This window comes from Prionailurus bengalensis, chromosome B4 (genome assembly GCF_016509475.1).
Source record: "Prionailurus bengalensis isolate Pbe53 chromosome B4, Fcat_Pben_1.1_paternal_pri, whole genome shotgun sequence".
Taxonomy (NCBI): domain Eukaryota; kingdom Metazoa; phylum Chordata; class Mammalia; order Carnivora; family Felidae; genus Prionailurus; species Prionailurus bengalensis.
The window spans coordinates 60,337,816-60,360,153 of NC_057358.1; the positions used below are offsets into that span (position 1 = coordinate 60,337,816).

Sequence of the window (22,338 nt, forward strand, 5' to 3'; positions counted from 1 at the left end):
TTTGGTAGTATGTTGCTGAGGATTTTTGTGTTCTTCAGGGCTATTGGTCTGTAATTTTCTTGTTTTGTGGTGTCTTTATCTGGTTTTGCAATCAGGGTAACGCTGACCTCATAGAATGAATTTGGAAGTTTCCCTTTCTCTTCTATATTTTGGAATGATTTGAGAAAGGTAGATATTAATTCTTCTTTAAATGATTGGTAGAATTCAGTGATGTAGCCATCTGGCCCTGGACTTTTGTTTATTGAGAATTTTTTGACTACTGACTCAATTTCATTGCTGGTAATTATTCAGATTCTTTTTTCCTGATTCATTTCTGGAAGATTGTATGTTTCTAGAAATGTATCCATTTCTTCTAGTTTGTCTAATTTGTTTGCATAGAATTTTTTGTTCTAGTCTTTTTTAATGCTTTGCAATTTTGCAGTGTTGGTTGTAACTTCTCCTCTTGCATTTCTGATTTTGTTTGATTCTTTTTCTTGATAAATCTGGCCAAAGTTTTAACAATTTTATCTTTTTAAAGAATGAACTCCTAGTTTCATTGATCTTTTCTGGTTGTTTTTTTTGTTTGTTTGTTTGTTTATTTTTTGTTTGTTTGGTCTGTGTTTCATTTATTTCCACTCTGATCTTTATCATTTTCTTCCTTTTACTAACTTTGGGTTTTGTTTGTTCTTTTTCTAGCTCCTTTAGGTATAAAGTTAGATTGAGATTTTTCTTCTTCCTTGAGGTGGGTCTGTATCACTATAAACTTACCTCTTAGAATTACTTTTGATACATCTCAGGGATTTTGAACCATTGTTTACATTTTCATTTATCTCCATGTATTTTTTCCTTTCCTCTATGAGTTGTTGGCCCACTGGTTGTTTAGTAGTGTGTTTTTTTAGCCTCTACACATTTGTGTTTTTCCAGGTTTCTTTTTTTAATTGATTTCTAGTTTCATACTGTTGTAGTCAAAAAAGATGTTTGATAGGATTTCAGGTTCTTTTTTTTTTTTTTTTTTTCAGTCTTAAATTTATTGAGACTTGTTTTGTGGCCTAACGTGATCTATCCTGGAGAATGTTTCACGCACACTTGAAAAGAATCTGTATTGTTATTTTGGATGGGATGTTTTGTGTATGTATATCTGTTAAGCCCATCTGTTGTACTCTGTCATTCAAAGCCACTGTTTTGTTATTTTCTGTCTAGGTGATTTATCTGTTGATACAAGTAGGGTGTTAAAGTCCTCTACTATTATTGTATTACTGTTAACTTCTCCCTTTATGTATGTTCGTGTTTTCCTTGTGTATTTAGGTGCTCCTATGTTGGATGCATAGGTATTTACAATTTTTATATCCTCTTGTTGGAGCATTCCCTTTATTATTATGTAATGGCCTTCTTAGTTTCTTGTTATTTGTTTTGAAGTCTATTTTGTTGATATAAGTATTGCTACCCCATCTTTTCTTTTGCTTTCATCTGCATGGAATATCTTTTTTCCATTCCTTCATTTTCAGTCTGTGTCTTTAGCTCTGAAGTGAGTCTCTTCTAGGCAGCATATAGTTGGGTCTTGTTTTGTTACCCATTGAGTCACTCTGTGTTTTTCGATGGGAGCATTAGGTCTATTTACATTTAAAGTAATTATTGATAGGTACATATTGGCATTTTAAAAATTGTTTCAGGTTGTTTTTGTAGTTCTTCTCCATTCCTTTCTTCTTCTGGTCCCTTCCCTTGTGATTTGATGACTTTCTTTAGTGTGATGCTTAGATTTATTTGTCTTTATTTTCTGTGTATGTATTATAGGTTTTTGGTTGTAGTGACCATGAGTTTCATATATAACATCCTAGTATAGAGCAGCCTATATTAAGGTGATGGTCAGTTAACTTTGAACACATTCTAAAAGCACTACATTTGTACTCCCCCTCTCCACATTTTATATATATGATGTCACAGTTTACATCTTTTTTATTTCGTGTATCCTTTGATTTTTATAGATATAATTTTACTACCTTTGTCTTACAACTGTCATTCTAGCTTTATAAGGGGTGGATCCACTACCTTTACTACATAGTTGTTTTTACCAGTGAAATATTTTTCTTTCATAATATTCTAGTTATAGCCCCTTCTTTTCTGCCTAAGAAGTCCCTTTAACAAAAAATAGTACTTTCAATCACCTTCCTTAGATTTCCACATGTGGTAGAACAGTGGCTTCTCCACTCTAACCAGCTGACTGTGTGCAGATCCGAAGAGCAGGCGGTGGGGAAAAGAACGTATAGCCTTGATCCCTTCAATGCCATGCAGAATGGCACAAGCGTGGGGATACTGCTTGGCAGGCTTCCTTTTGGGAGTGTGACTGGAGGTCTCATTTTCATAACTGTTGTGAAATGAGATTCTCTTTTACCCACAACTGGATCTTGCATAAGTTGTATGCAATATTTCCTTTAAGTCTTTTGGCGGTGAACATTTGCAGGATCAACTGAGGTTGTTTGATTGCAACCCTAAAATTACCCAACAGTTTTCATATTTGTAAGGCCCTGAGGGAGGAGGACCTAAGGGAAAAGACACAAATCTATCGATTAATTCAACAATCATGCACTGGGCAGCAAGTAGCTTCCTGTCTATGCTGGGAACTTGAAAAGGAAGCAAGATCTCTATGCTCTAGGGGTTCACGGTAAGCAAGAGCAACAGACCCCGGCAGAGATCATTAAAACCTAGTGTGATAAATGCTACAGTGGAAGTATGAGTGACAGGAGCAGCAATAGAAGCTCCGTGGGGATGAGACACTGTCTAAATCCAGAGCAGATTCTGTGGCATGGAGCACAGGTTTTTGCCCTGGGCCCTTCTAAGCTGAAGTGCGGTGATCAAGTACTCCTCGCACATCCTGAGCATACCCTTTAGTCAGTGCTGCCCACAAGTGAGAGGACTTAAGGCCACTGCGTCTGTCTGCATTCCAGGGCATTAACCAGCATATACCCCCAGCTCGCGCCACAAAAGCCTAGACGCAGAATCATCAGAGGGCTGCAGGTGGATCGTGTTATTTGGGTCCCTACGTAATTACTTTAAAGACAGAAGGATGGCGAATAATTTTTTGTACTATACTCTCAGCAGTGCTTCTCAAATTAGCTGGGTGGAAGACAAGTGTTATCCACTCCCATCCATTGTGAAATACACTTAATTACTGGAAAAAGGATCAGGGCTGGGATCCACAACAGTGTCAATTCCATAAGGGTCTAAATGCTTGTTCTTAGTTTCTGTACTCACCTGCCACAGTTTGCTGCTGACATTGGTCCGCAGACCACACTTAGAGTAGCCCTTCTTTTCATCATGTGCCTTCAGAGAAACTGTGGGCATTATATGTGTGCAGTCATAACACTGGGGCCCAGTAGGGTACAATGGTACGTGCATATAGTCCCAGAAGCAAACCTCCTGGGTTCAAATCTTGGCTCTTTGACTTAAGAGCTGTGTGACTTACTCCCATTATTTAACATTCTAATCCTCAGCTTCTGTATCTATAACAGGGATAATGCACTTACCTGATAGGGGCGTTGTCAAGAGTAAAGAATAATATATATAAAGGACAAGCACAGTGTTTACTCATGTTGGAGTTGGTAAGAGGAGGAGGGGGAGGAATAGTTACTGTGATTTCGATCATTTTAACCTAATGAACACTGTCATAAAGGTGAGCAATCATGTTTCCTCATTGGTTTTTGCCAGCAGAAATCTGAGAATCCAAATTCATTATCCCTCATTGGCACATGTATAGAATGTCACGGCATGCATTTTATTAACACACTTCACCCTAGCTTTAGCTCTGCCCTTGCTCTCCTCATTTTCTCAAGAGCACGTCCTCACTCACTGTCAGGGCTCGCCTATTCTGGCCAATTTACCCTGACAGGGTTTCCCCAGCATCCCTCTGCCAACCTTGCTTCAAGCCAGACAAGCATTTATCACTGCTTTGCTCAAATTGATGTATTGCTGTACCCTGGCCTGGAACGCAGTCTGTATCTTTCAGCTCTTTCTCAACTTCCTCCCACCAGGTTGCTGTGTAGTAATTATAACAAGAAATCGTTTGAGGGAATTCTTGGTGGCCTACCTAGAAGATAGATTCTGAAAGATAGATTTTTTTTTTTTTTTGAGAGAGAGAGCATGAAATCTGGGGAGAGACAGAGAGAGAGAAAATCTTAATCAGGCTCCATGCTCAGCACAGAGCCCCACATGGGGCTCGATCCCATCACCCCGGGATCATGACCTGACCCAAAATTAAGAGTCGGTCATTCAACTGACTGAGCTACCCAGGTACCCCTGACAGGTTTTCGTTTACTTATGCAGGGCTCATAGCGGTGCTACCAATCTGAGAAAACGTTATCAAATCATACCATGAGGTGTGATTCCCTCCCCACCCCCCCCCATCACTTAGGTATTTTGTGAGTTTGAGCTGCAAATCCATCCAAGGACCACTATGTAGTTAAACTATCTCAAGGTAGAGGGGAGGACCCTCTCAGGGCATTAACCCATCTTTCTCTTGCAAAACCAACTTTTCTTGCGATCCTCAGGAAGAAGGCTTGGGGTTAGGGATGTTGAGAAGTAAAAGGGAAAGTTGATTTACCTGTGAATCACCGTTGCCTGGAGGTTATCTGGAGACTGGGCACCTAGGCTTGGTGGACTGTCCCCTGCGCCCCCTTGTGGCCACAAAGGGCTTTCTCCTGTCAAGGTGGGTAGATGCCTTCAGGGCAAATGTGATTTGGTGCTTCCCTTACTTCTCTCATTCAAACTTTGACCTAGGTTTTGACCTGCTGATTCCTTATTTTGCCAGCTGTTCAGTTACTTTAATACAATATACTCTGTGCTTAGGGCTTGCATTATTTCGTTTCTGTTTTATACATATTTGTATATTATCAGAAGTCTCCCTATGATTTTTAAAGAGCTATATGGAAAATTTTATGAACCCATAGAAATGGTTTAAAATTCCACAGTTTTCCTCTTTGGGGTAATTCACATGATCAGTTTTAATAAGCTAAGAAATTACAGAAATAAGTAGATCGTTGAATATTGTTGCATGTTGTAGTGTTAGAGATATCACTCTTTTTAAATACAGCTCCTACTGTCTACACATCTAAGTATAAGGGAATAAGTAGTTCTAAGAATTTACAGCATAAAAGCAGGACATTTTAATCTAGTAATAATGAAAGAATGATCACAATAAGGTCTTAGAAAGTGCTAAAAGAGAAAATACCATTTTCAATATTGGCAGGAGCAACAGTGCTAATGTTCACTGAGCACTTACTATGTTTCCAACTCTACACTATTTTCCATAACTTTTGGATTTATTTTTAGGTATGACTAATTCTTATGGAGGAGATAATTGTAGACCTTCATTTATTCAGGATAATGAGCTCAGACACTTAATCCTTAAGGTAAGTAAAGAGATCTATTTGTCTAAGCTGCGTCTGTCCTTTCTACTTTGCTTGAGTAGGACACAGACTTTCTTCAGTTTGCTTCCAGTTATAAACACACGGGACTCTCTATTATACCACATTTCCCTTAATACAAAAATAAATTGCACAAGTAACCGTGCCTTAGCGTGGGATGATGAAAGTAGAGACGGGGTAGGTACTTTCCAATGTACAGAGCAAAGCTTGTCTTTAATGCTAAACTTACACCACCTACTGCACTCACCTCCTATGCCATGGGATCTGTTCCCCCATCACCACCACCTTCAAAGTCATCTACTTCATATCCTATTCCTTCAGGATTCTGTTCTCTGAACATTAGCCAGTTACTATTATGAGCTATCAGTTGATGCTTTGACATTTCTGTTCTCATCATTACACATGCATGGGTTTTCAGATTCACTGGTCTAGAGGTTTATTTGACATGGAAAATATGGCCATGTCATTGGCTTATCCTGCCCCCAGGAGGTGGTAAGTGTCTTGATCTTGTGCTATGACTCCTGGCCTTTAAGCCGCAGAATGATTAAACAGAAAGATTCTTTATATATATATATATATATATACACACACACACACACACACACACACACACACACACACTCTTGTCCCTTTTACTTCTAATTTTTTTAAAATATGAAATGTATTGTCAAATTGGTTTCCATACAACACCCAGTGCTCATCCCAGCAGGTGCCCTCCTCAATACCCATTACCCACCCTCCCACCCCCCAGCAACCCTCAGTTTGTTCTCAGTTTTTAAGAGTCTCTTATGTTTTGGCTCCCTCCCTCTCTAACCTTCTTTTTTCTTCTAATTAAAAAAAAATTTTTTTAAATGTTTATTATTGAGAGACAGAGAGAGACAGAGTATGAGCAGGGGAGGGGCAGAGAGAGGAGGAGACACAGAATCCGAAACAGGCTCCAGGCTCTGAGCTGTGAGCACAGAGCCCGACGCGGGGCTCGAACTCACAGACCGCGAGATCATGACCTGAGCCGAAGTCGGACACTCAACCAACTGAGCCACCCAGGCGCCCCAATGTTTATTTATTTTTGAGAGAGACAGAGCATGAGCAGGGGAGGGGCAGAGCAAGAGGGGGACACAGAATCCAAAGTAGGCTCCAGGCTCTGATCTGTCAGCACAGAGCCTGACATGGGGCTTGAACCCACAAACCGCAAGATCATGACCTGAGCTGAAGTCAGACGCTTAACCCACTGAGCCACCCAGGTGCCCCGAAGATGAAGATTTTTAAAGTTAGAAAAATGTATAATATGCTTTGGAAACTTTCTCACCAATCTTTAGGTGATTCTTTCATTCATAACTTAATATATACTGGTTCTGCCCTTATAGAATATGTCTGCCTAAGTCACTTCATGTTTGTTTCCAGTTAGTAGAAATTAATCAAGGAAATGTCCAATGGAAATGGAGTGCCAGACTCATCCTGTGTCCATACATATCCATTTCCATATAGGTTGCTTCCCAAAGGATGTCCTGGGCAGATTTCAGTGGGAGTAGCTGATGTTAGAATTTTTTTAATTTAGTTTTAAATGAGCGGCACCTTATCATAATTCAAAAAGTATATCTATCGTAGGATGTCTTCTCTTTTCCTTGTCCCTAGTCTACACAGTCCCTTCATCTCAGAACATCCTTGGGAAAGTGCTATGGATGTGTTTTGATATCTTTATAGTTTCTGTATGCGGTATAGAATTTGGTATAGGTGTTTTTTGTATTAGAAAATCTCTCAACCATATATTCCATGGCTAAACTTTCCATGTCAAAAACGAGTTTAGATTGGAATTCATTCAATTTGATGTTCTTCACAAATCCTTTTACATCTTAAGAAAATTTCCTAATTTTACTAGCTCTATGAACACTCTTAGTTTTGTTTTGTTTTGTTTTGTTAAGTTTGAGAGACACAGAGAGATTGTGAGCGGGGTAGGGGCAAAGAGAGAGGGAGAATCTCAAGCAGGCCCTGTTATGTCAGCACAGAGCCTGATGTGGGGCTTAAACTCGTGAACTGTGAGATCACGACCTGAACCAATTCAAGAGTCTGATGCTCAACCAACTGAGCCACCCAGCTGCCCCAACCACTCTTAGTTTTATCGCTACAGCAATTTCACAGTCTCTGAATGTGTGTAAGAAAGAAGATATTTAAAAATATTTACTTTTATATTTTTAAATCCTAGACTGCAGAAGGCTTCCTATTTGTGGTTGGATGTGAAAGAGGAAAAATTCTCTTCGTTTCAAAATCAGTCTCCAAAACACTTAATTATGATCAGGTATCCAAAACTGAGGATATTTTCCGCCTGATGTTTAATTTTTTTTGAACAAATACTTACTTCTGGGTTCTCCTCCTGAACCCTGTCTTCCCACTGTGCTGGGGGCTGAGGTTTGCTTGATTAGAAGAACTCCAAGAGAGATGGAAAGAGGGTGGGTGTTTATTACTGACAAGAGTGTTCACTTCTTGACCTCCAGCAAGTTAATTTTCCTGAGCCTGAACTTTCTCTTAAGTAAAAAGGGGAAATGGTGGTTACATGGGTCTCTTAGGATGTAAAGACATAGCTGTCATATTTGAGACTGTCTGAAAAATGTTAGTTGCCCTTCTGTTTCCTCCAAAAGACAGCATTATTATATATTATTAGGTTATATGCATTGCATGTTAGCTTTTGCTCTAATCTCTGGCAACAAACTCTAAAATACATCTTTTATTTATCTAGCTTTGTAATCTCTTTACCTCCTCATTCCTGAACACCATTTAATTTAAATTAATAAATTAATACTTGCCAGTAATAAAAAAGTTACTCAAAAGCTATAGCACTAACAATAATCCACCAGAGTGAATAAACTAGCACCTGTGGTCTCCTTTAAAATAGAAATCAAATTGACCACGGGTTTAATCTTAAATAACTCCCATTAATTTCACCTATTTTATCCCCAAACATGAAAATTTGGAGAGATACAAGATTCATAGATAAAAAGAAGAGGTGCTGTGAACTTACTTATGGAAGGAGTAAGAACCCAATGAATCATACAGCTGGTTTTAGCTGCCTAAGGGACACAAAAGCAGGGCAAGACGTGGTTATTTTCCAACAGAAGATAGAGAACACCATGCACACACACATGTGAAGATAACAATTCAGGATAGCACATAAGTTCCAAATTAGTGACATGGAATCCAGTCCCCCTGGGCACTGACTACTCAGGAGGACTTTGAAATCCCCACCATCATACGGGGTCTGGTCCTCAGCTTTTTAGACTCATAAACCAGGTTTTCTTTGAGGCAAAGAGTTATGGGTATAAACTTCTATTAACCAATGACACGGTAGATTGATTTATAAAATGCTAGTTTTAAAAATATGAGATATCTAACTGCCACCAGGCTAATTGTATCAGCTGGTCCATTTGTTCTGCCTTCTATAATATCTACCTAGCTAATAAAGGATTTCACAAGAAGGGTAATCACTGTGGGTCAGGGAAGGCTTCACATACAAAGTAGAATGTCTGCTTAGGCTTTAAGATGAGCAGACAAGGGAAGGAAGACATTTCAAGTTGAGGAGGGAGTCTGGGGAGTAAAAGGCAATTGACTAGAGTGGCTAGGGAATTTTGAGTTTGTAGAGAAAGGAGTAATGAATTCTAGATGATGAGACCATACAAGTAAAAACATAGAGTAGGAATGCTCTACATATTGGGAGAAGGGGAATGGGAAATGAAAGGTGTTCCAGGTTTGATTTTTTTTTTTTAACGTTTATTTATCAGAGAGAGGGGGAGAGAGCAAGAATCCCAAGTAGACTGCACACTGTCAGTGCAGAGCCCAAGGAGGGGCTGGATCTCATGAACTGCCGGATCATGACCTGAACTGAAACAAAGCATCGGACACTTAACTGACTGAGCCACCCAGGCACTCCAAATTCTGTTTTTTAATAGTATAGTGATTTTTTTTAAAATCTGAGTCACACCATAAAATTACAGATTCTCTGTGACTTCCATATTATATTATAATGACAATCTCTTTACTTTTACCACGTAAAAAAAGTTTAAATCATAATAAGATTTAGAAGTAACAAGTGAATTGGGGGACGTTCACAAGAGTCCACTGAACATTAGCAATTACGTGTCTGTGATTTGTGTGTTTCCAGATACGGTTTTGTGTGCATGTGTTTCTATCTACAAGTATCACCCTGCTTTTAACACTAAGTTAATGTCACACAGTGCAGTAGATGTATTTTTGAGCTTAAGAAAAAGCCACTTTAACAGTTTTTACCATACATTTATATGAAGAAATGTAGAAAAATTGTGGTACTAATTTTAAACAAACATCTACCTTATAAATAGGCTAGCTTGACTGGACAAAGCTTATTTGACTTCTTACATCCAAAAGATGTTGCCAAAGTAAAGGAGCAACTTTCTTCTGATATTTCACCAAGGGAGAAGCTGATCGATGCCAAAAGTAAGTGCTCATCTCAGTATGCCTGTGATTTTATGTAAATATGCTACTTACCTAAAAGCACAACTATATAATATTTTGAAAATTAGGAAATTATGGTTTTATAAAGAGGAAATTTAGTAAACTTTACAATCATTAACCTCAGAGCTCAAAAAAACAGTATAACTAGAGAATTCCTTCATATTCGTATGAAGATGCTTTGGAGAATATGTGATTATTTCATATTCACTATTTTTCATATGCTAATACAATCTTTATAAGAAAGCATCATTTGGGATTAAAAAAATTGCTGGAGTTTCTATTATTCAGCTACATGCTGATAAACAATTCTCTTTCTTATATGGGTTAGGTTTACTCAGTTTGAAAGACCTTGGTAACTGTACTTTGGAAGTGTAATTATTGTTTATCTTCTCTGAAAAGACCTCCCTGAAAATGTTTAGTGCCAAACAATTACTTATACTGTCTGATGCTTTATGCCATTGATTACTACTAGAGTTAAGGGGGTTTTTTCATTAAAATTTTTTAAAATTTCATTTCTTTTAGATTTCTTTTATTTCTACACCCAGGGCAAAAAAGGGAAGATAAATTACAAGTGTTTAGAAGGTATAAAAATATGATTCCTTGACAAATGCTCTTTTTGGTATATTTCACTTTGTGGTTTACTGTACAATGATGCCATTGCTTTAACCATTTTTCTTTTTCAAAAATGTGTCCCTTGACATTTCTTATCTATATGAAAAATTTCTTTTCCACCTGTTCTCCTGCCCCCTCCTGCTATGAAAGCCGATTTGCAAGTTCATAGTAATTTCCACAGTGGAAGGAGTCACGTGTATTCTGGCTTGAGACGATCCTTTTTTTGTCGGATAAGGCGTTGTAAAATCTCTGTCAAAGAAGAGCATGAATGCTTATCCACCTCAAAGAAAAAAGGTATCATCATCTTAAGATGTCAAATGATTTAAGGCATGCGTATAAAGTTAGCGTCCTAAAAACTTTCTATACAGAAATAATAAAGTGTATGGTCAAGGCAAATAATTGAGGCCAAAAGCATCAAAGGAAATGAGATTGTTTTTTAACCAGAGTTACTAAGACTGGCTCATCATGTCTTTCAAATTTATCAGGTAATTACATATTTTATTTATTGCCCAAGTTTTTAATGGTGCTGTTGGAATCAAATGGGAAGAGATTGAAATAAAACTTTTGTTATGAAATACCATTGTTACTTTTAAAATATAAAAGGTAAGTCCTTAAAGAAAAACTGTGATAGTACAAGAGCCCGATTTGATTAATTGGTGAAAGTTTCTTAAGATGTTTCAGGGGTACTTTCAATTCTTTTAGTTCTTTGGTAAATATTTCTAGTTCTGTTTTCTTCTGATTCTTTTATAGGTTTGTCCTATTTACATTTTGAACTGAGTTAACACTCATCTATTTTACTTAACCGAGAAACTCCAGGGACTACAAAATGTCTCACACTTTTTTGCCTAAGAATATATTAACCTATTATGTATAGGATTTCCTATGCAAATTTTAATGTGAGATTTGCTTTCATATCCTTTAAAAGGATATTTATATAGGGGCGCCTAGGTAGCTTAGTTGGTTAAGTGTCAGACTCTTGATTTGGGCTCAGGTCATGATCTCACAATTCGTAAGTTCAAGCCCCACATCGGGCCCCGCACTGACATTGTGGAGCCTGCTTGGGATTCCCTTTCTCTCCCTCTGCCCTTCCCCAACTTGTGCTCCTGCTCTCTAGCTCTCTCCCTCTCAGAATATATAATATCTCAGAGATATTTATAAAAATCTCAGGATATTTCTATAGAGCTGGAAGATTCTATTTATTTACAAGTTTTGGTCAAGTCTTTTTTGGTGACCACCCAAGATGATAATCACTAAATACTTATTAAGTATATTTCTGTGCCAGATCAGATACTGTGCTAAGTGTTTTAATTCCCATGAAAACACTATTCTTACCCTGATTTAGAATCAAAGAAGAGAGACTTGAAGAGATTCAATAACTTGCAGAAAGGGAACTAGGCAAAACTCACACTCAAACCTAAATCCCCTGCTCGTCTGTTACACTCTAAAGAAACCTAAGTGGAATGAATCAGCAGTCATAAGAGAGGAACTGTTTTAATCCATCAATTGCTGCCCTCTTGCCCTTGGCTCTGAGTGCAAGAGTTGCCCCCTGGGGGTGAAGTCACAACTGACCTGGTAATGAAGAGGCTGTGGAATCCAGCTGACTGTGATCAAATTTTGCTTTATCACTTGCTAGCTCTGTAGTAGTGAACAAGTTTCTTAATCCCTCTGAGCCAAGTTTCCTTATCTATAAAACAAGATTATTCACAGGATTGTATGTTTTGTGGAGTAGGTAAGTGCATTGATTCTGGAACCAAACTGTTGAGGTTTAAATCCTAACTTGTGATTAACTTTGTGACTTAAGATAAATTACTAAATCCTTCTGGGTCTTACTCTTTTCAACTATATAAAAGAAAATTACAGAACCTCCTAGGGTAGTTATTAGGATTAAATGAGTTAATACATGTGATGTGCTTACCATGGTTCCTAGCATAGTAACACTAGATAAATGTTAGGAGCTGTTATGAGTATTACTAGAAGTAATGCATATAAACTCTTAGGACCGTGCAAGCAGATGATGTTGTCATTACCTCAGGGTGCCTGTTTTCTCTGCCTTCCTTCCCAAGTCAGCCAATTCATCTTATATTTGACATTGCCATATAATGTAGAACTAGTCTCCAAGGGCAAGAATATTCCTTCTGCATGGATGGTCCAAGGAGTCATGCTCCATGTAGACCCTGGACTGTAGTACATTTTACCCTTAGGATTTAACTGGTAGTAAACCAATATCATATTGGGTAGATCCAACCATAAGTGAATCCCTTAATCTATACAGCAATCCATGTGAGAGAAAAACATGGCAGCCAATGCAACTACTTTAACATGACCGAGATCTTGGTGGTGTTTTACACAAGTTGTAAGTTGAGTAAAGTCTAAAATTATCAGGTTTTGTAAGTGTTTTAAAGATTAATGGTTCTGGTCCAAGATGGCGACATAGGGAGACCCTGAACTCACCTCCTCCACAGACACACCAAATCTATGCTTATTTATAGAGTACTTCCTCCTAAAGAAGATCTGAGGGCTGACTGAACAGCTTGTGCGCAATACAAGACCACATACAGAATGGCACAGTAACAAAGGGAAACCCTAGCCGACACTGAACTGTAGTGGGGAGGAATAGTACTGAGGGACTCTGAGGAGATTTGTCTGCCCTGGGACACACAAAAAAGCCACACTTTAAAAGTGCAACTAGAATATACAGGAACCAGCCCTACAATCTTGTCAAATGGCAGGGAGCTACTGGAACTCTCTCCAAGTCAGAGAGGCTGATGAACACTATGGTTCACATTCCTCCTCCAACTTGATAGTATGGATGAGAGCAGGGTCTGGGTGACCTAGCTGGCCTTCTGCCTCATTGAGCCCCAGACCCCTAGTCTACACCAGCCCGGTTGTCCCACTAAGGCAGCTCCACAACAGTGCAGAACAGGACACCCATGGTCACCTCACTACAGCTCCGGCTGCTTTGCCAAGGTGACACAAGTACAAACCACACTGGAATACTCCAGGCCCACATCACTTCAGTTCCAAACGGTTTGCTAGGGCATCCTAGCACTCTGGGAACACCTGGTCCATACCCATCTCCACATCATTTGCTCTGCTAGAGCAACTTGTATGCTGAACCCTCCCATACTGTGGCTTGCACCCACTTCAGCTTCAGCTATCCTGCCTGAGCATCCTCTGTGCAGAGAGCCCTGAGATCACCCCAGCCCATGTCTACACTTTAGTTTCAGCTATCCTGCCAGGATTCCCTCTGTGCAGAGAGCTCCAGGACCCACTAGCTGGTATACACTTCTCTTTCAGTTGTTTTACCAGAATACCTTCTTTGTGGAGAATCCAGGGACCTCCCTAGCCTACGTCCACTTGAGCTGTCCCATTGGGGCACTTTCTGTGCAGATGGTCCTAAGTCCACCTCAATTTATGCCCAGTTTAGCTCTGGCATCCCACCAGGGCAGTCCCAGCATGGAGTGCCCTAGGACCCCCATTGACACCAGCTACAGTTCCAACCAGCCAAAGTCGCCAGATACAGAGTCCACACAGGGAATGACCACACACAAGACCATTCCTTCAAGTTTAGGAAAAATAGCTGTTCTACCTAATTCATAGAAACAAACACAGAAAGGCAAAATAGGGAGATAGAGGAATGTGCTCCAAATGAAAGAACCTCAGAAAAAGAACTAAATGAAATGGAGTTAAGTAATATGCCTGATAAAGGGTTTAGAGTGACGATCATAAAGATGTTCACCAGATTGGAGAAAAGAGTGGAAGATCTTAGCGAGAACTTCAACAAAGACAGAAAATATAAAAGAAAACTATCTGAGTTGAAGAATACAATTTCTGAAATGAAAAATACACTAGAGGGAATCAACAGATTAATAGATGCAGAAAAGGATCAGCAGTCTGGAAGATAGGGTAATGGAATGCACCCAAGCTGAAGAGCAAGAAGAAAAAAAGAACTTTAAAAAGAGAGGATAGGTAAGGGATCTCTTCAACAACATCAAGCAAACAAACATTCACATTATAGGAGTCCCAGGAGGAGAAGAGGGAGGAAGGGAGGGAGAGAGACACAGAGAAAAGAAAAGAAAGAAAGAAGCAGAACACTTATTTGAAGAAATCTCTATTTCAGGGAAGGAAACAGCTGTCCAGATTCAAGAGGCATAAGAGTCCCAAAGAAGATGAACCCAAGGAGGTCTGCACCAGACACATCATAACTAAAATGTTAACAATTAAAGATAGAGAATTTTAAAAGTAGTGAGAGAGAGGGGTGCCTGGGTGGCTCAGTCGGTTGAGCATCCGACTTTGGCTCAGGTCATGATCTCGCAGTCTGTGAGTTCCAGCCCCACGTCAGGCTCTGTGCTGACAGCTCAGAGCCTGGAGCCTGCTTCGGATTCTGTGTCTCCCTCACTCTGTTACCCTCCCCTGCTCATGCTCTGTCTCTCTCTCTGTCAAAAATAAATAAACATTAAAAAAATTAAAATAAAAGTAGTGAGAGAGAAGTAATGTGCCACACAAGGGAAACCCCATAAGGCTATTGGCTGATTATGGAGTTGAAATTTTGCAGGCCAGAAGGGAGTGGCATGATATATTCAAAGTGCTGAAAAGAAAAAAAATCTACAACCAGGAATACTCTACCTAGCAAGGTTATCATTAGGAATTGAAAGAGAAAGAGAGTTCCCAGACAAATAAAAGTTAAAGGACATCATCACCACTAAACTAGCATTACAAGAAAAGTTAAAGGGACTTCTTGAAGTGGAAAAGAAAAGGCCTAACTTAGAAGAAAATTATGAATATCAAGATATAAAATATGACAACATATAAATAAAATGGGGAAAGGAGTAAAAATAAATATTTTAGAATATGTTCAAACTTAAGTGACCATCAACTTAATATGGGCTGCTATATACTTAGGATATTATATATGAACCCCATGGTAACCACAAACCAAACAACTGTAATAGGTACATATAACATAGAAAGAAAGCCAAGCAAAACACTAAAAGTCATCAATCATAAGGGAAGAAAGCAAGAGAAGAACAGAGAAGAACTACAAAAACTACCAGAAAACAATAAACAAAATGGCAATAAGTACATACCTATCAATAATTACTTTAAATGTGAATGGTCTGAATGTTCCAATCAAGGACATAGAGTGATTCCATGGATTAAAAAAACAACACCCTTCTATATGCTGCCTACAAAAGACTCACTTCAGACCTAAAGACCAATACAGACTTCAAGTGAAGGGATGAAAAAAGATATTCTATGCAAATAGAAGCAAAACAAAAACAAACAAAAAAACCTTGGGTTAGCAGTACTTGTATCAAACAAAATAGACTTTAAGATGGAGACCGTAACAAGTGACAAAAGGGGCAATACATAATGATAAAGGGATTAATCCAAGAGGATAGAACAATTTTAAGTATTCATGCATCCAACATAGGAATACCTAAATACATAAAGCAAATATTAACAGATATAGAGGGAGAAATGGACAATAATAGTATACAATATATACACAGTAATACAAAAATAGTAGAGGACTTTAACACCCCACTTACATCAATGGATAGATTATCCATGTAGAAATCAATAAGGAAACAGTGTCTTTGACACGTTAGACTAGATGAACTTAACAGATACATAGAAAACATTTCATCCAAAACCAGAATACACATTCTTTTCAAGTACACATGGGGCATTCTCCGAGATAAATCACATGTAGACCACAAAACAAGTCTCCACAAATTTAAGAGAATAGAAATTATACACACATCTTTTCCAACCACAACAATATGACACTAGAAATCAATCACAACAAAAAAACTCTTAAAAACAAACACATGAAGACTAAACAATATGCCACTTAACAGTCAATGGGTCAACAAAGAAATCAGAGAGGAAATTTAAAAAAATACATGGAGACAAATAAAAATGTAAACACAATGGTCCAAAATTTTGGAGTGAAAGTACTTCTGAGGTAAGTTCATAGCAATACAAGCCTTCCTCAAAAAAAAAAAAATCTCAAATAGTCTAACCTTACACCTAAAACAATGAGAAAAAGAATAAAGCCCAAGGTGAGTAGAAGGAAATAATGAAGAGCAGTACAAAAATAAGTGAAAGAAAATCCAGAAAAGATCAAAGAAACCAAGAGCTACTTCTTTAAAAGATAAAATTGATAAGCTGTTAGTCAAACTCCTCAAAAAGAGGTCCCAAAACAGAAATGAGAAGTGTCAACCAGGCAATTAGAGAAGAAATTTAAAAATATATGGAAACAAGTGAAAATGAAAATATAACAATCCAAACGCTTTGGGATGCAGCGAAGGCAATCCTGAGAGGAAAATACATTGCAATCCAGGCCTATCTCAAGAAACAAGAAAAATCCCAAATACAAAATCTAACAGCACACCTAAAGGAAATAGAAGCAGAACAGTAAAGATACCACAAACCCAGCAGAAGAAGAGAAATAATAAAGATCAGAGCAGAAATAAACAATATAGAATCTAAAAGAACAGTAGAGCAGATCATTGAAACCAAGAGTTGGTTTTTTGAAAAAATAAAATTGATAAACCTCTAGCCAGGCTTCTCAAAAAGAAAAGGGAGATGACCCAAATAGATAAAATCATGAATGAAAATGGAATTATTACAACCAATCCCTCAGAAATACAAGCAATTATCAGGGAATACTATGAAAAATTATATGCCAACAAAATGGACAACCTGGAAGCAATGGACAAATTCCTAAACACCCACGCATTTCCAAAACTCAAACAGGAAGAAATAGAAAGCTTGAAAAGATCCATAATGAGCGAAGAAAATGAATCAGTTATCAAAAATCTCCCAACAAATAAGAGTCCAGGACCAGATGGCTTCCCAGAGGAATTCTACTAGACATTTAAAGCAGAGAGGCAAGATGGCGGCTTAGGAGGACGCTGGGCTCACCGACGTCCTGCTGATCACTTAGATTCCATCTACACCTGCCTAAATAACCCAGAAAACCGCCAGAGGATTAGCAGAACGGAGTCGCCAGAGCCAAACGCAGACGAGAGGCCCACGGAAGAGGGTAGGAAGGGCGGCGAGGCGGTGCGCGCTCCACGGACTGGCGGGAGGGAGCCGGGGCGGAGGGGCGGCTCGCCGGCCAAGCAGAGCCCCCGAGTCTGGCTTGCAAAAGCGGAGGGGCCGGGCGGACTGTGTTCCGACAGCAAGCGCGACTTAGCGTCTGGGAGGTCATAAGTTAACAGCTCTGCACGGAAAGCGGGAAGGCTGGAGGACAAAGGGAGGGAGAGCTGCTGAGCCCCCTGACAACAGAGCTCAGTTTGGTGGGGAACAAAGGCGCTCGCCAGCGCCATCTCCCCCGCCCATCCCCCAGCCGAAATCCCAAAGGGAACCGGTTCCTGCCAGGGAACTTGCTCGCTCCGCGCAAACACCCAACTCTGCGCTTCGGCGGAGCCAAACCTCCGGCATCGGATCTGACTCCCTCCCGCTGCCACAGGGCCCCTCCTGAAGTGGATCACCTAAGGAGAAGCGATCTAAGCCTGCCCCTCCTGCCCCCGAGCACCTTGCCTACCCACCCCAGCTAATACGCCAGATCCCCAGCATCACAAGCCTGGCAGGGTGCAAGTAGCCCAGACGAGCCACACCACCCCACAGTGAATCCCGACCCTAGGAGAGGGGAAGAGAAGGCACACACCAGTCTGACTGTGGCCCCAGCGGTGGGCTGGGGGCAGACATCAGGTCTCACTGCGGCCCCGCCCACCAACTCCAGTTATACACCACAGCACAGGGGAAGTGCCCTGCAGGTCCTCTCCACGCCAGGGACTATCCAAAATGACCAAGCGGAAGAACTCCCCTCAGAAGAATCTCCAGGAAATAACAACAGCTAATGAGCTGATCAAAAAGGATTTAAATAATATAACAGAAAGTGAATTTAGAATAATAGTCATAAAATTAATCGCTGGGCTTGAAAACAGTATACAGGACAGCAGAGAATCTCTTGCTACAGAGATCAAGGGACTAAGGAACAGTCATGAGGAGCTGAAAAACGCTTTAAACGAAATGCATAACAAAATGGAAACCACCACAGCTCGGCTTGAAGAGGCAGAGGAGAGAATAGGTGAACTAGAGGATACAGTTATGGAAAAAGAGGAAGCTGAGAAAAAGAGAGATAAAAAAATCCAGGAGTATGAGGGGAAAATTAGAGAATTAAGTGATACACTAAAAAGAAATAATATACGCATAATTGGTATCCCAGAGGAGGAAGAGAGAGGGAAAGGTGCTGAAGGGGTACTTGAAGAAATCATAGCTGAGAACTTCCCTGAACTGGGGAAGGAAAAAGGCATTGAAATCCAAGAGGCACAGAGAACTCCCTTCAGACGTAACTTGAATCGATCTTCTGCACGACATATCATAGTGAAACTGGCAAAATACAAGGATAAAGAGAAAATTCTGAAAGCAGCAAGGGGTAAACGTGCCCTCACATATAAAGGGAGACCTATAAGACTCGTGACTGATCTCTCTTTTGAAACTTGGCAGGCCAGAAAGAATTGGCACGAGATTTTCAGGGTGCTAGACAGAAAAAATATGCAGCCAAGAATCCTTTATCCAGCAAGTCTGTCATTTAGAATAGAAGGAGAGATTAAAGGTCTTCCCAAACAAACAAAAACTGAACGAATTTGTCACCACTAAACCAGCCCTACAAGAGATCCTAAGGGGGACCCTGTGAGACAAAGTCCCAGAGACATCACTACAAGCATAAAACATACAGACATCACAATGACTCTAAACCCGTATCTTTCTATAATAACACTGAATGTAAATGGATTAAATGCGCCAACCAAAAGACATAGGGTATCAGAATGGATAAAAAAACAAGACCCATCTATTTGCTGTCTACAAGAGACTCATTTTAGACCTGAGGACACCTTTAGATTGAGAGTGAGGGGATGGAGAACTATTTATCATGCGACTGGAAGCCAAAAGAAAGCTGGAGTAGCCATACTTATATCAGACAAACTAGACTTTAAATTAAAGGCTGTAACAAGCGATGAAGAAGGACATTATATAATAGTTACAGGGTCTATCCATCAGGAAGAGCTAACAATTATAAATGTCTATGCACCGAATACCGGAGCCCCCAAATATATAAAACAATTACTCATAAACATAAGCAACCTTATTGATAAGAATGTGGTCATTGCAGGGGACTTTAATACACCACTTACAGAAATGGATAGATCATCTAGACACACGGTCAATAAAGAAACAAGGGCCCTGAATGAGACATTGGATCAGGTGGACTTGACAGATATATTTAGAACTCTGCATCCCAAAGCAACAGAATATACTTTCTTCTCGAGTGCACATGGAACATTCTCCAAGATAGATCATATACTGGGTCACAAAACAGCCCTTCATAAGTTTACAAGAATTGAAATTATACCATGCTTACTTTCAGACCACAATGCTATGAAGCTTGAAATCAACCACAGAAAAAAGTCTGGAAAACCTCCAAAAGCATGGAGGTTAAAGAACACCCTACTAACGAATGAGTGGGTCAACCAGGCAATTAGAGAAGAAATTAAAAAATATATGGAAACAAACGAAAATGAAAATACAACAATCCAAACGCTTTGGGACGCAGCAAAGGCAGTCCTGAGAGGAAAATACATTGCAATCCAGGCCTATCTCAAGAAACAAGAAAAATCCCAAATACAAAATCTAACAGCACACCTAAAGGAACTAGAAGCAGAACAGCAAAGGCAGCCTAAGCCCAGCAGAAGAAGAGAAATAATAAAGATCAGAGCAGAAATAAACAATATAGAATCTAAAAAAACTGTAGAGCAGATCAACGAAACCAAGAGTTGGTTTTTTGAAAAAATAAACAAAATTGACAAACCTCTAGCCAGGCTTCTCAAAAAGAAAAGGGAGATGACCCAAATAGATAAAATCATGAATGAAAATGGAATTATTACAACCAATCCCTCAGAGATACAAACAATTATCAGGGAATACTATGAAAACTTATATGCCAACAAATTGGACAACCTGGAAGAAATGGACAAATTCCTGAACACCCACACTCTTCCAAAACTCAATCAGGAGGAAATAGAAAGCTTGAACAGACCCATAACCAGCGAAGAAATTGAATCGGTTATCAAAAATCTCCCAACAAATAAGAGTCCAGGACCAGATGGCTTCCCAGGGGAGTTCTACCAGACGTTTAAAGCAGAGATAATACCTATCCTTCTCAAGCTATTCCAAGAAATAGAAAGGGAAGGAAAACTTCCAGACTCATTCTATGAAGCCAGTATTACTTTGATTCCTAAACCAGACAGAAACCCAGTAAAAAAAGAGAACTACAGGCCAATATCCCTGATGAATATGGATGCAAAAATTCTCAATAAGATACTAGCAAATCGAATTCAACGGCATATAAAAAGAATTATTCACCATGATCAAGTGGGATTCATTCCTGGGATGCAGGGCTGGTTCAACATTCGCAAATCAATCAACGTGATACATCACATTAACAAAAAAAGAGAGAAGAACCATATGATCCTGTCAATCGATGCAGAAAAGGCCTTTGACAAAATCCAGCACCCTTTCTTAATAAAAACCCTTGAGAAAGTCGGGGTAGAAGGAACATACTTAAAGATCATAAAAGCCATTTATGAAAAGCCCACAGCTAACATCATCCTCAACGGGGAAAAACTGAAAGCTTTTTCCCTGAGATCAGGAACACGACAAGGATGCCCACTCTCACCGCTGCTATTTAACATAGTGCTGGAAGTTCTAGCATCAGCAATCAGACAACAAAAGGAAATCAAAGGCATCCAAATTGGCAAAGATGAAGTCAAGCTTTCGCTTTTTGCAGATGACATGATATTATACATGGAAAATCCGATAGACTCCACCAAAAGTCTGCTAGAACTGATACAGGAATTCAGCAAAGTTGCAGGATACAAAATCAATGTACAGAAATCAGTTGCATTCTTATACACTAACAATGAAGCAACAGAAAGACAAATAAAGAAACTGATCCCATTCACAATTGCACCAAGAAGCATAAAATACCTAGGAATAAATCTAACCAAAGATGTAAAAGATCTGTATGCTGAAAACTATAGAAAGCTTATGAAGGAATTCGAAGAAGATTTAAAGAAATGGAAAGACATTCCCTGCTCATGGATTGGAAAAATAAATATTGTCAAAATGTCAATACTGCCCAAAGCTATCTACACATTCAATGCAATCCCAATCAAAATTGCACCAGCATTCTTCTTGAAACTAGAACAAGCAATCCTAAAATTCATATGGAACCACAAAAGGCCCCGAATAGCCAAAGGAATTTTGAAGAAGAAGACCAAAGCAGGAGGCATCACCATCCCAGACTTTAGCCTCTACTACAAAGCTGTCATCATCAAGACAGCATGGTATTGGCACCAAAACAGACACATAGACCAATGGAATAGAATAGAAACCCCAGAACTAGACCCACAAACATATGGCCAACTAATCTTTGACAAAGCAGGAAAGAACATCCAATGGAAAAAAGACAGCCTCTTTAACAAATGGTGCTGGGAGAACTGGACAGCAACATGCAGAAGGTTGAAACTAGACCACTTTCTCACACCATTCACAAAAATAAACTCAAAATGGATAAAGGACCTAAATGTGAGACAGGAAACCATCAAAACCTTAGAGGAGAAAGCAGGAAAAGACCTCTCTGACCTCAGCCGTAGCAATCTCTTTCTCGACACATCCCCAAAGGCAAGGGAATTAAAAGCAAAAGTGAATTACTGGGACCTTATGAAGATAAAAAGCTTCTGCACAGCAAAGGAAACAACCAACAAAACTAAAA

The 22,338-nt window shown here is 39.3% G+C and overlaps 1 protein-coding gene across 2 annotated transcripts in view; it reads left to right on the top strand.

Moving 5' to 3' along the window:
• ARNTL2 (aryl hydrocarbon receptor nuclear translocator like 2) overlaps positions 1-22,338 on the top strand; it is a 131,257-nt gene that overhangs the window by 66,170 nt on the left and 42,749 nt on the right. For both annotated transcript variants that reach the window (XM_043561558.1, XM_043561559.1), the window contains exons 5-8: positions 5,302-5,381; positions 7,597-7,689; positions 9,743-9,857; positions 10,638-10,781. In XM_043561558.1, the coding sequence (XP_043417493.1) occupies positions 5,302-5,381; positions 7,597-7,689; positions 9,743-9,857; positions 10,638-10,781 (432 nt within the window). The remainder of the gene's footprint in view (positions 1-5,301; positions 5,382-7,596; positions 7,690-9,742; positions 9,858-10,637; positions 10,782-22,338) is intronic.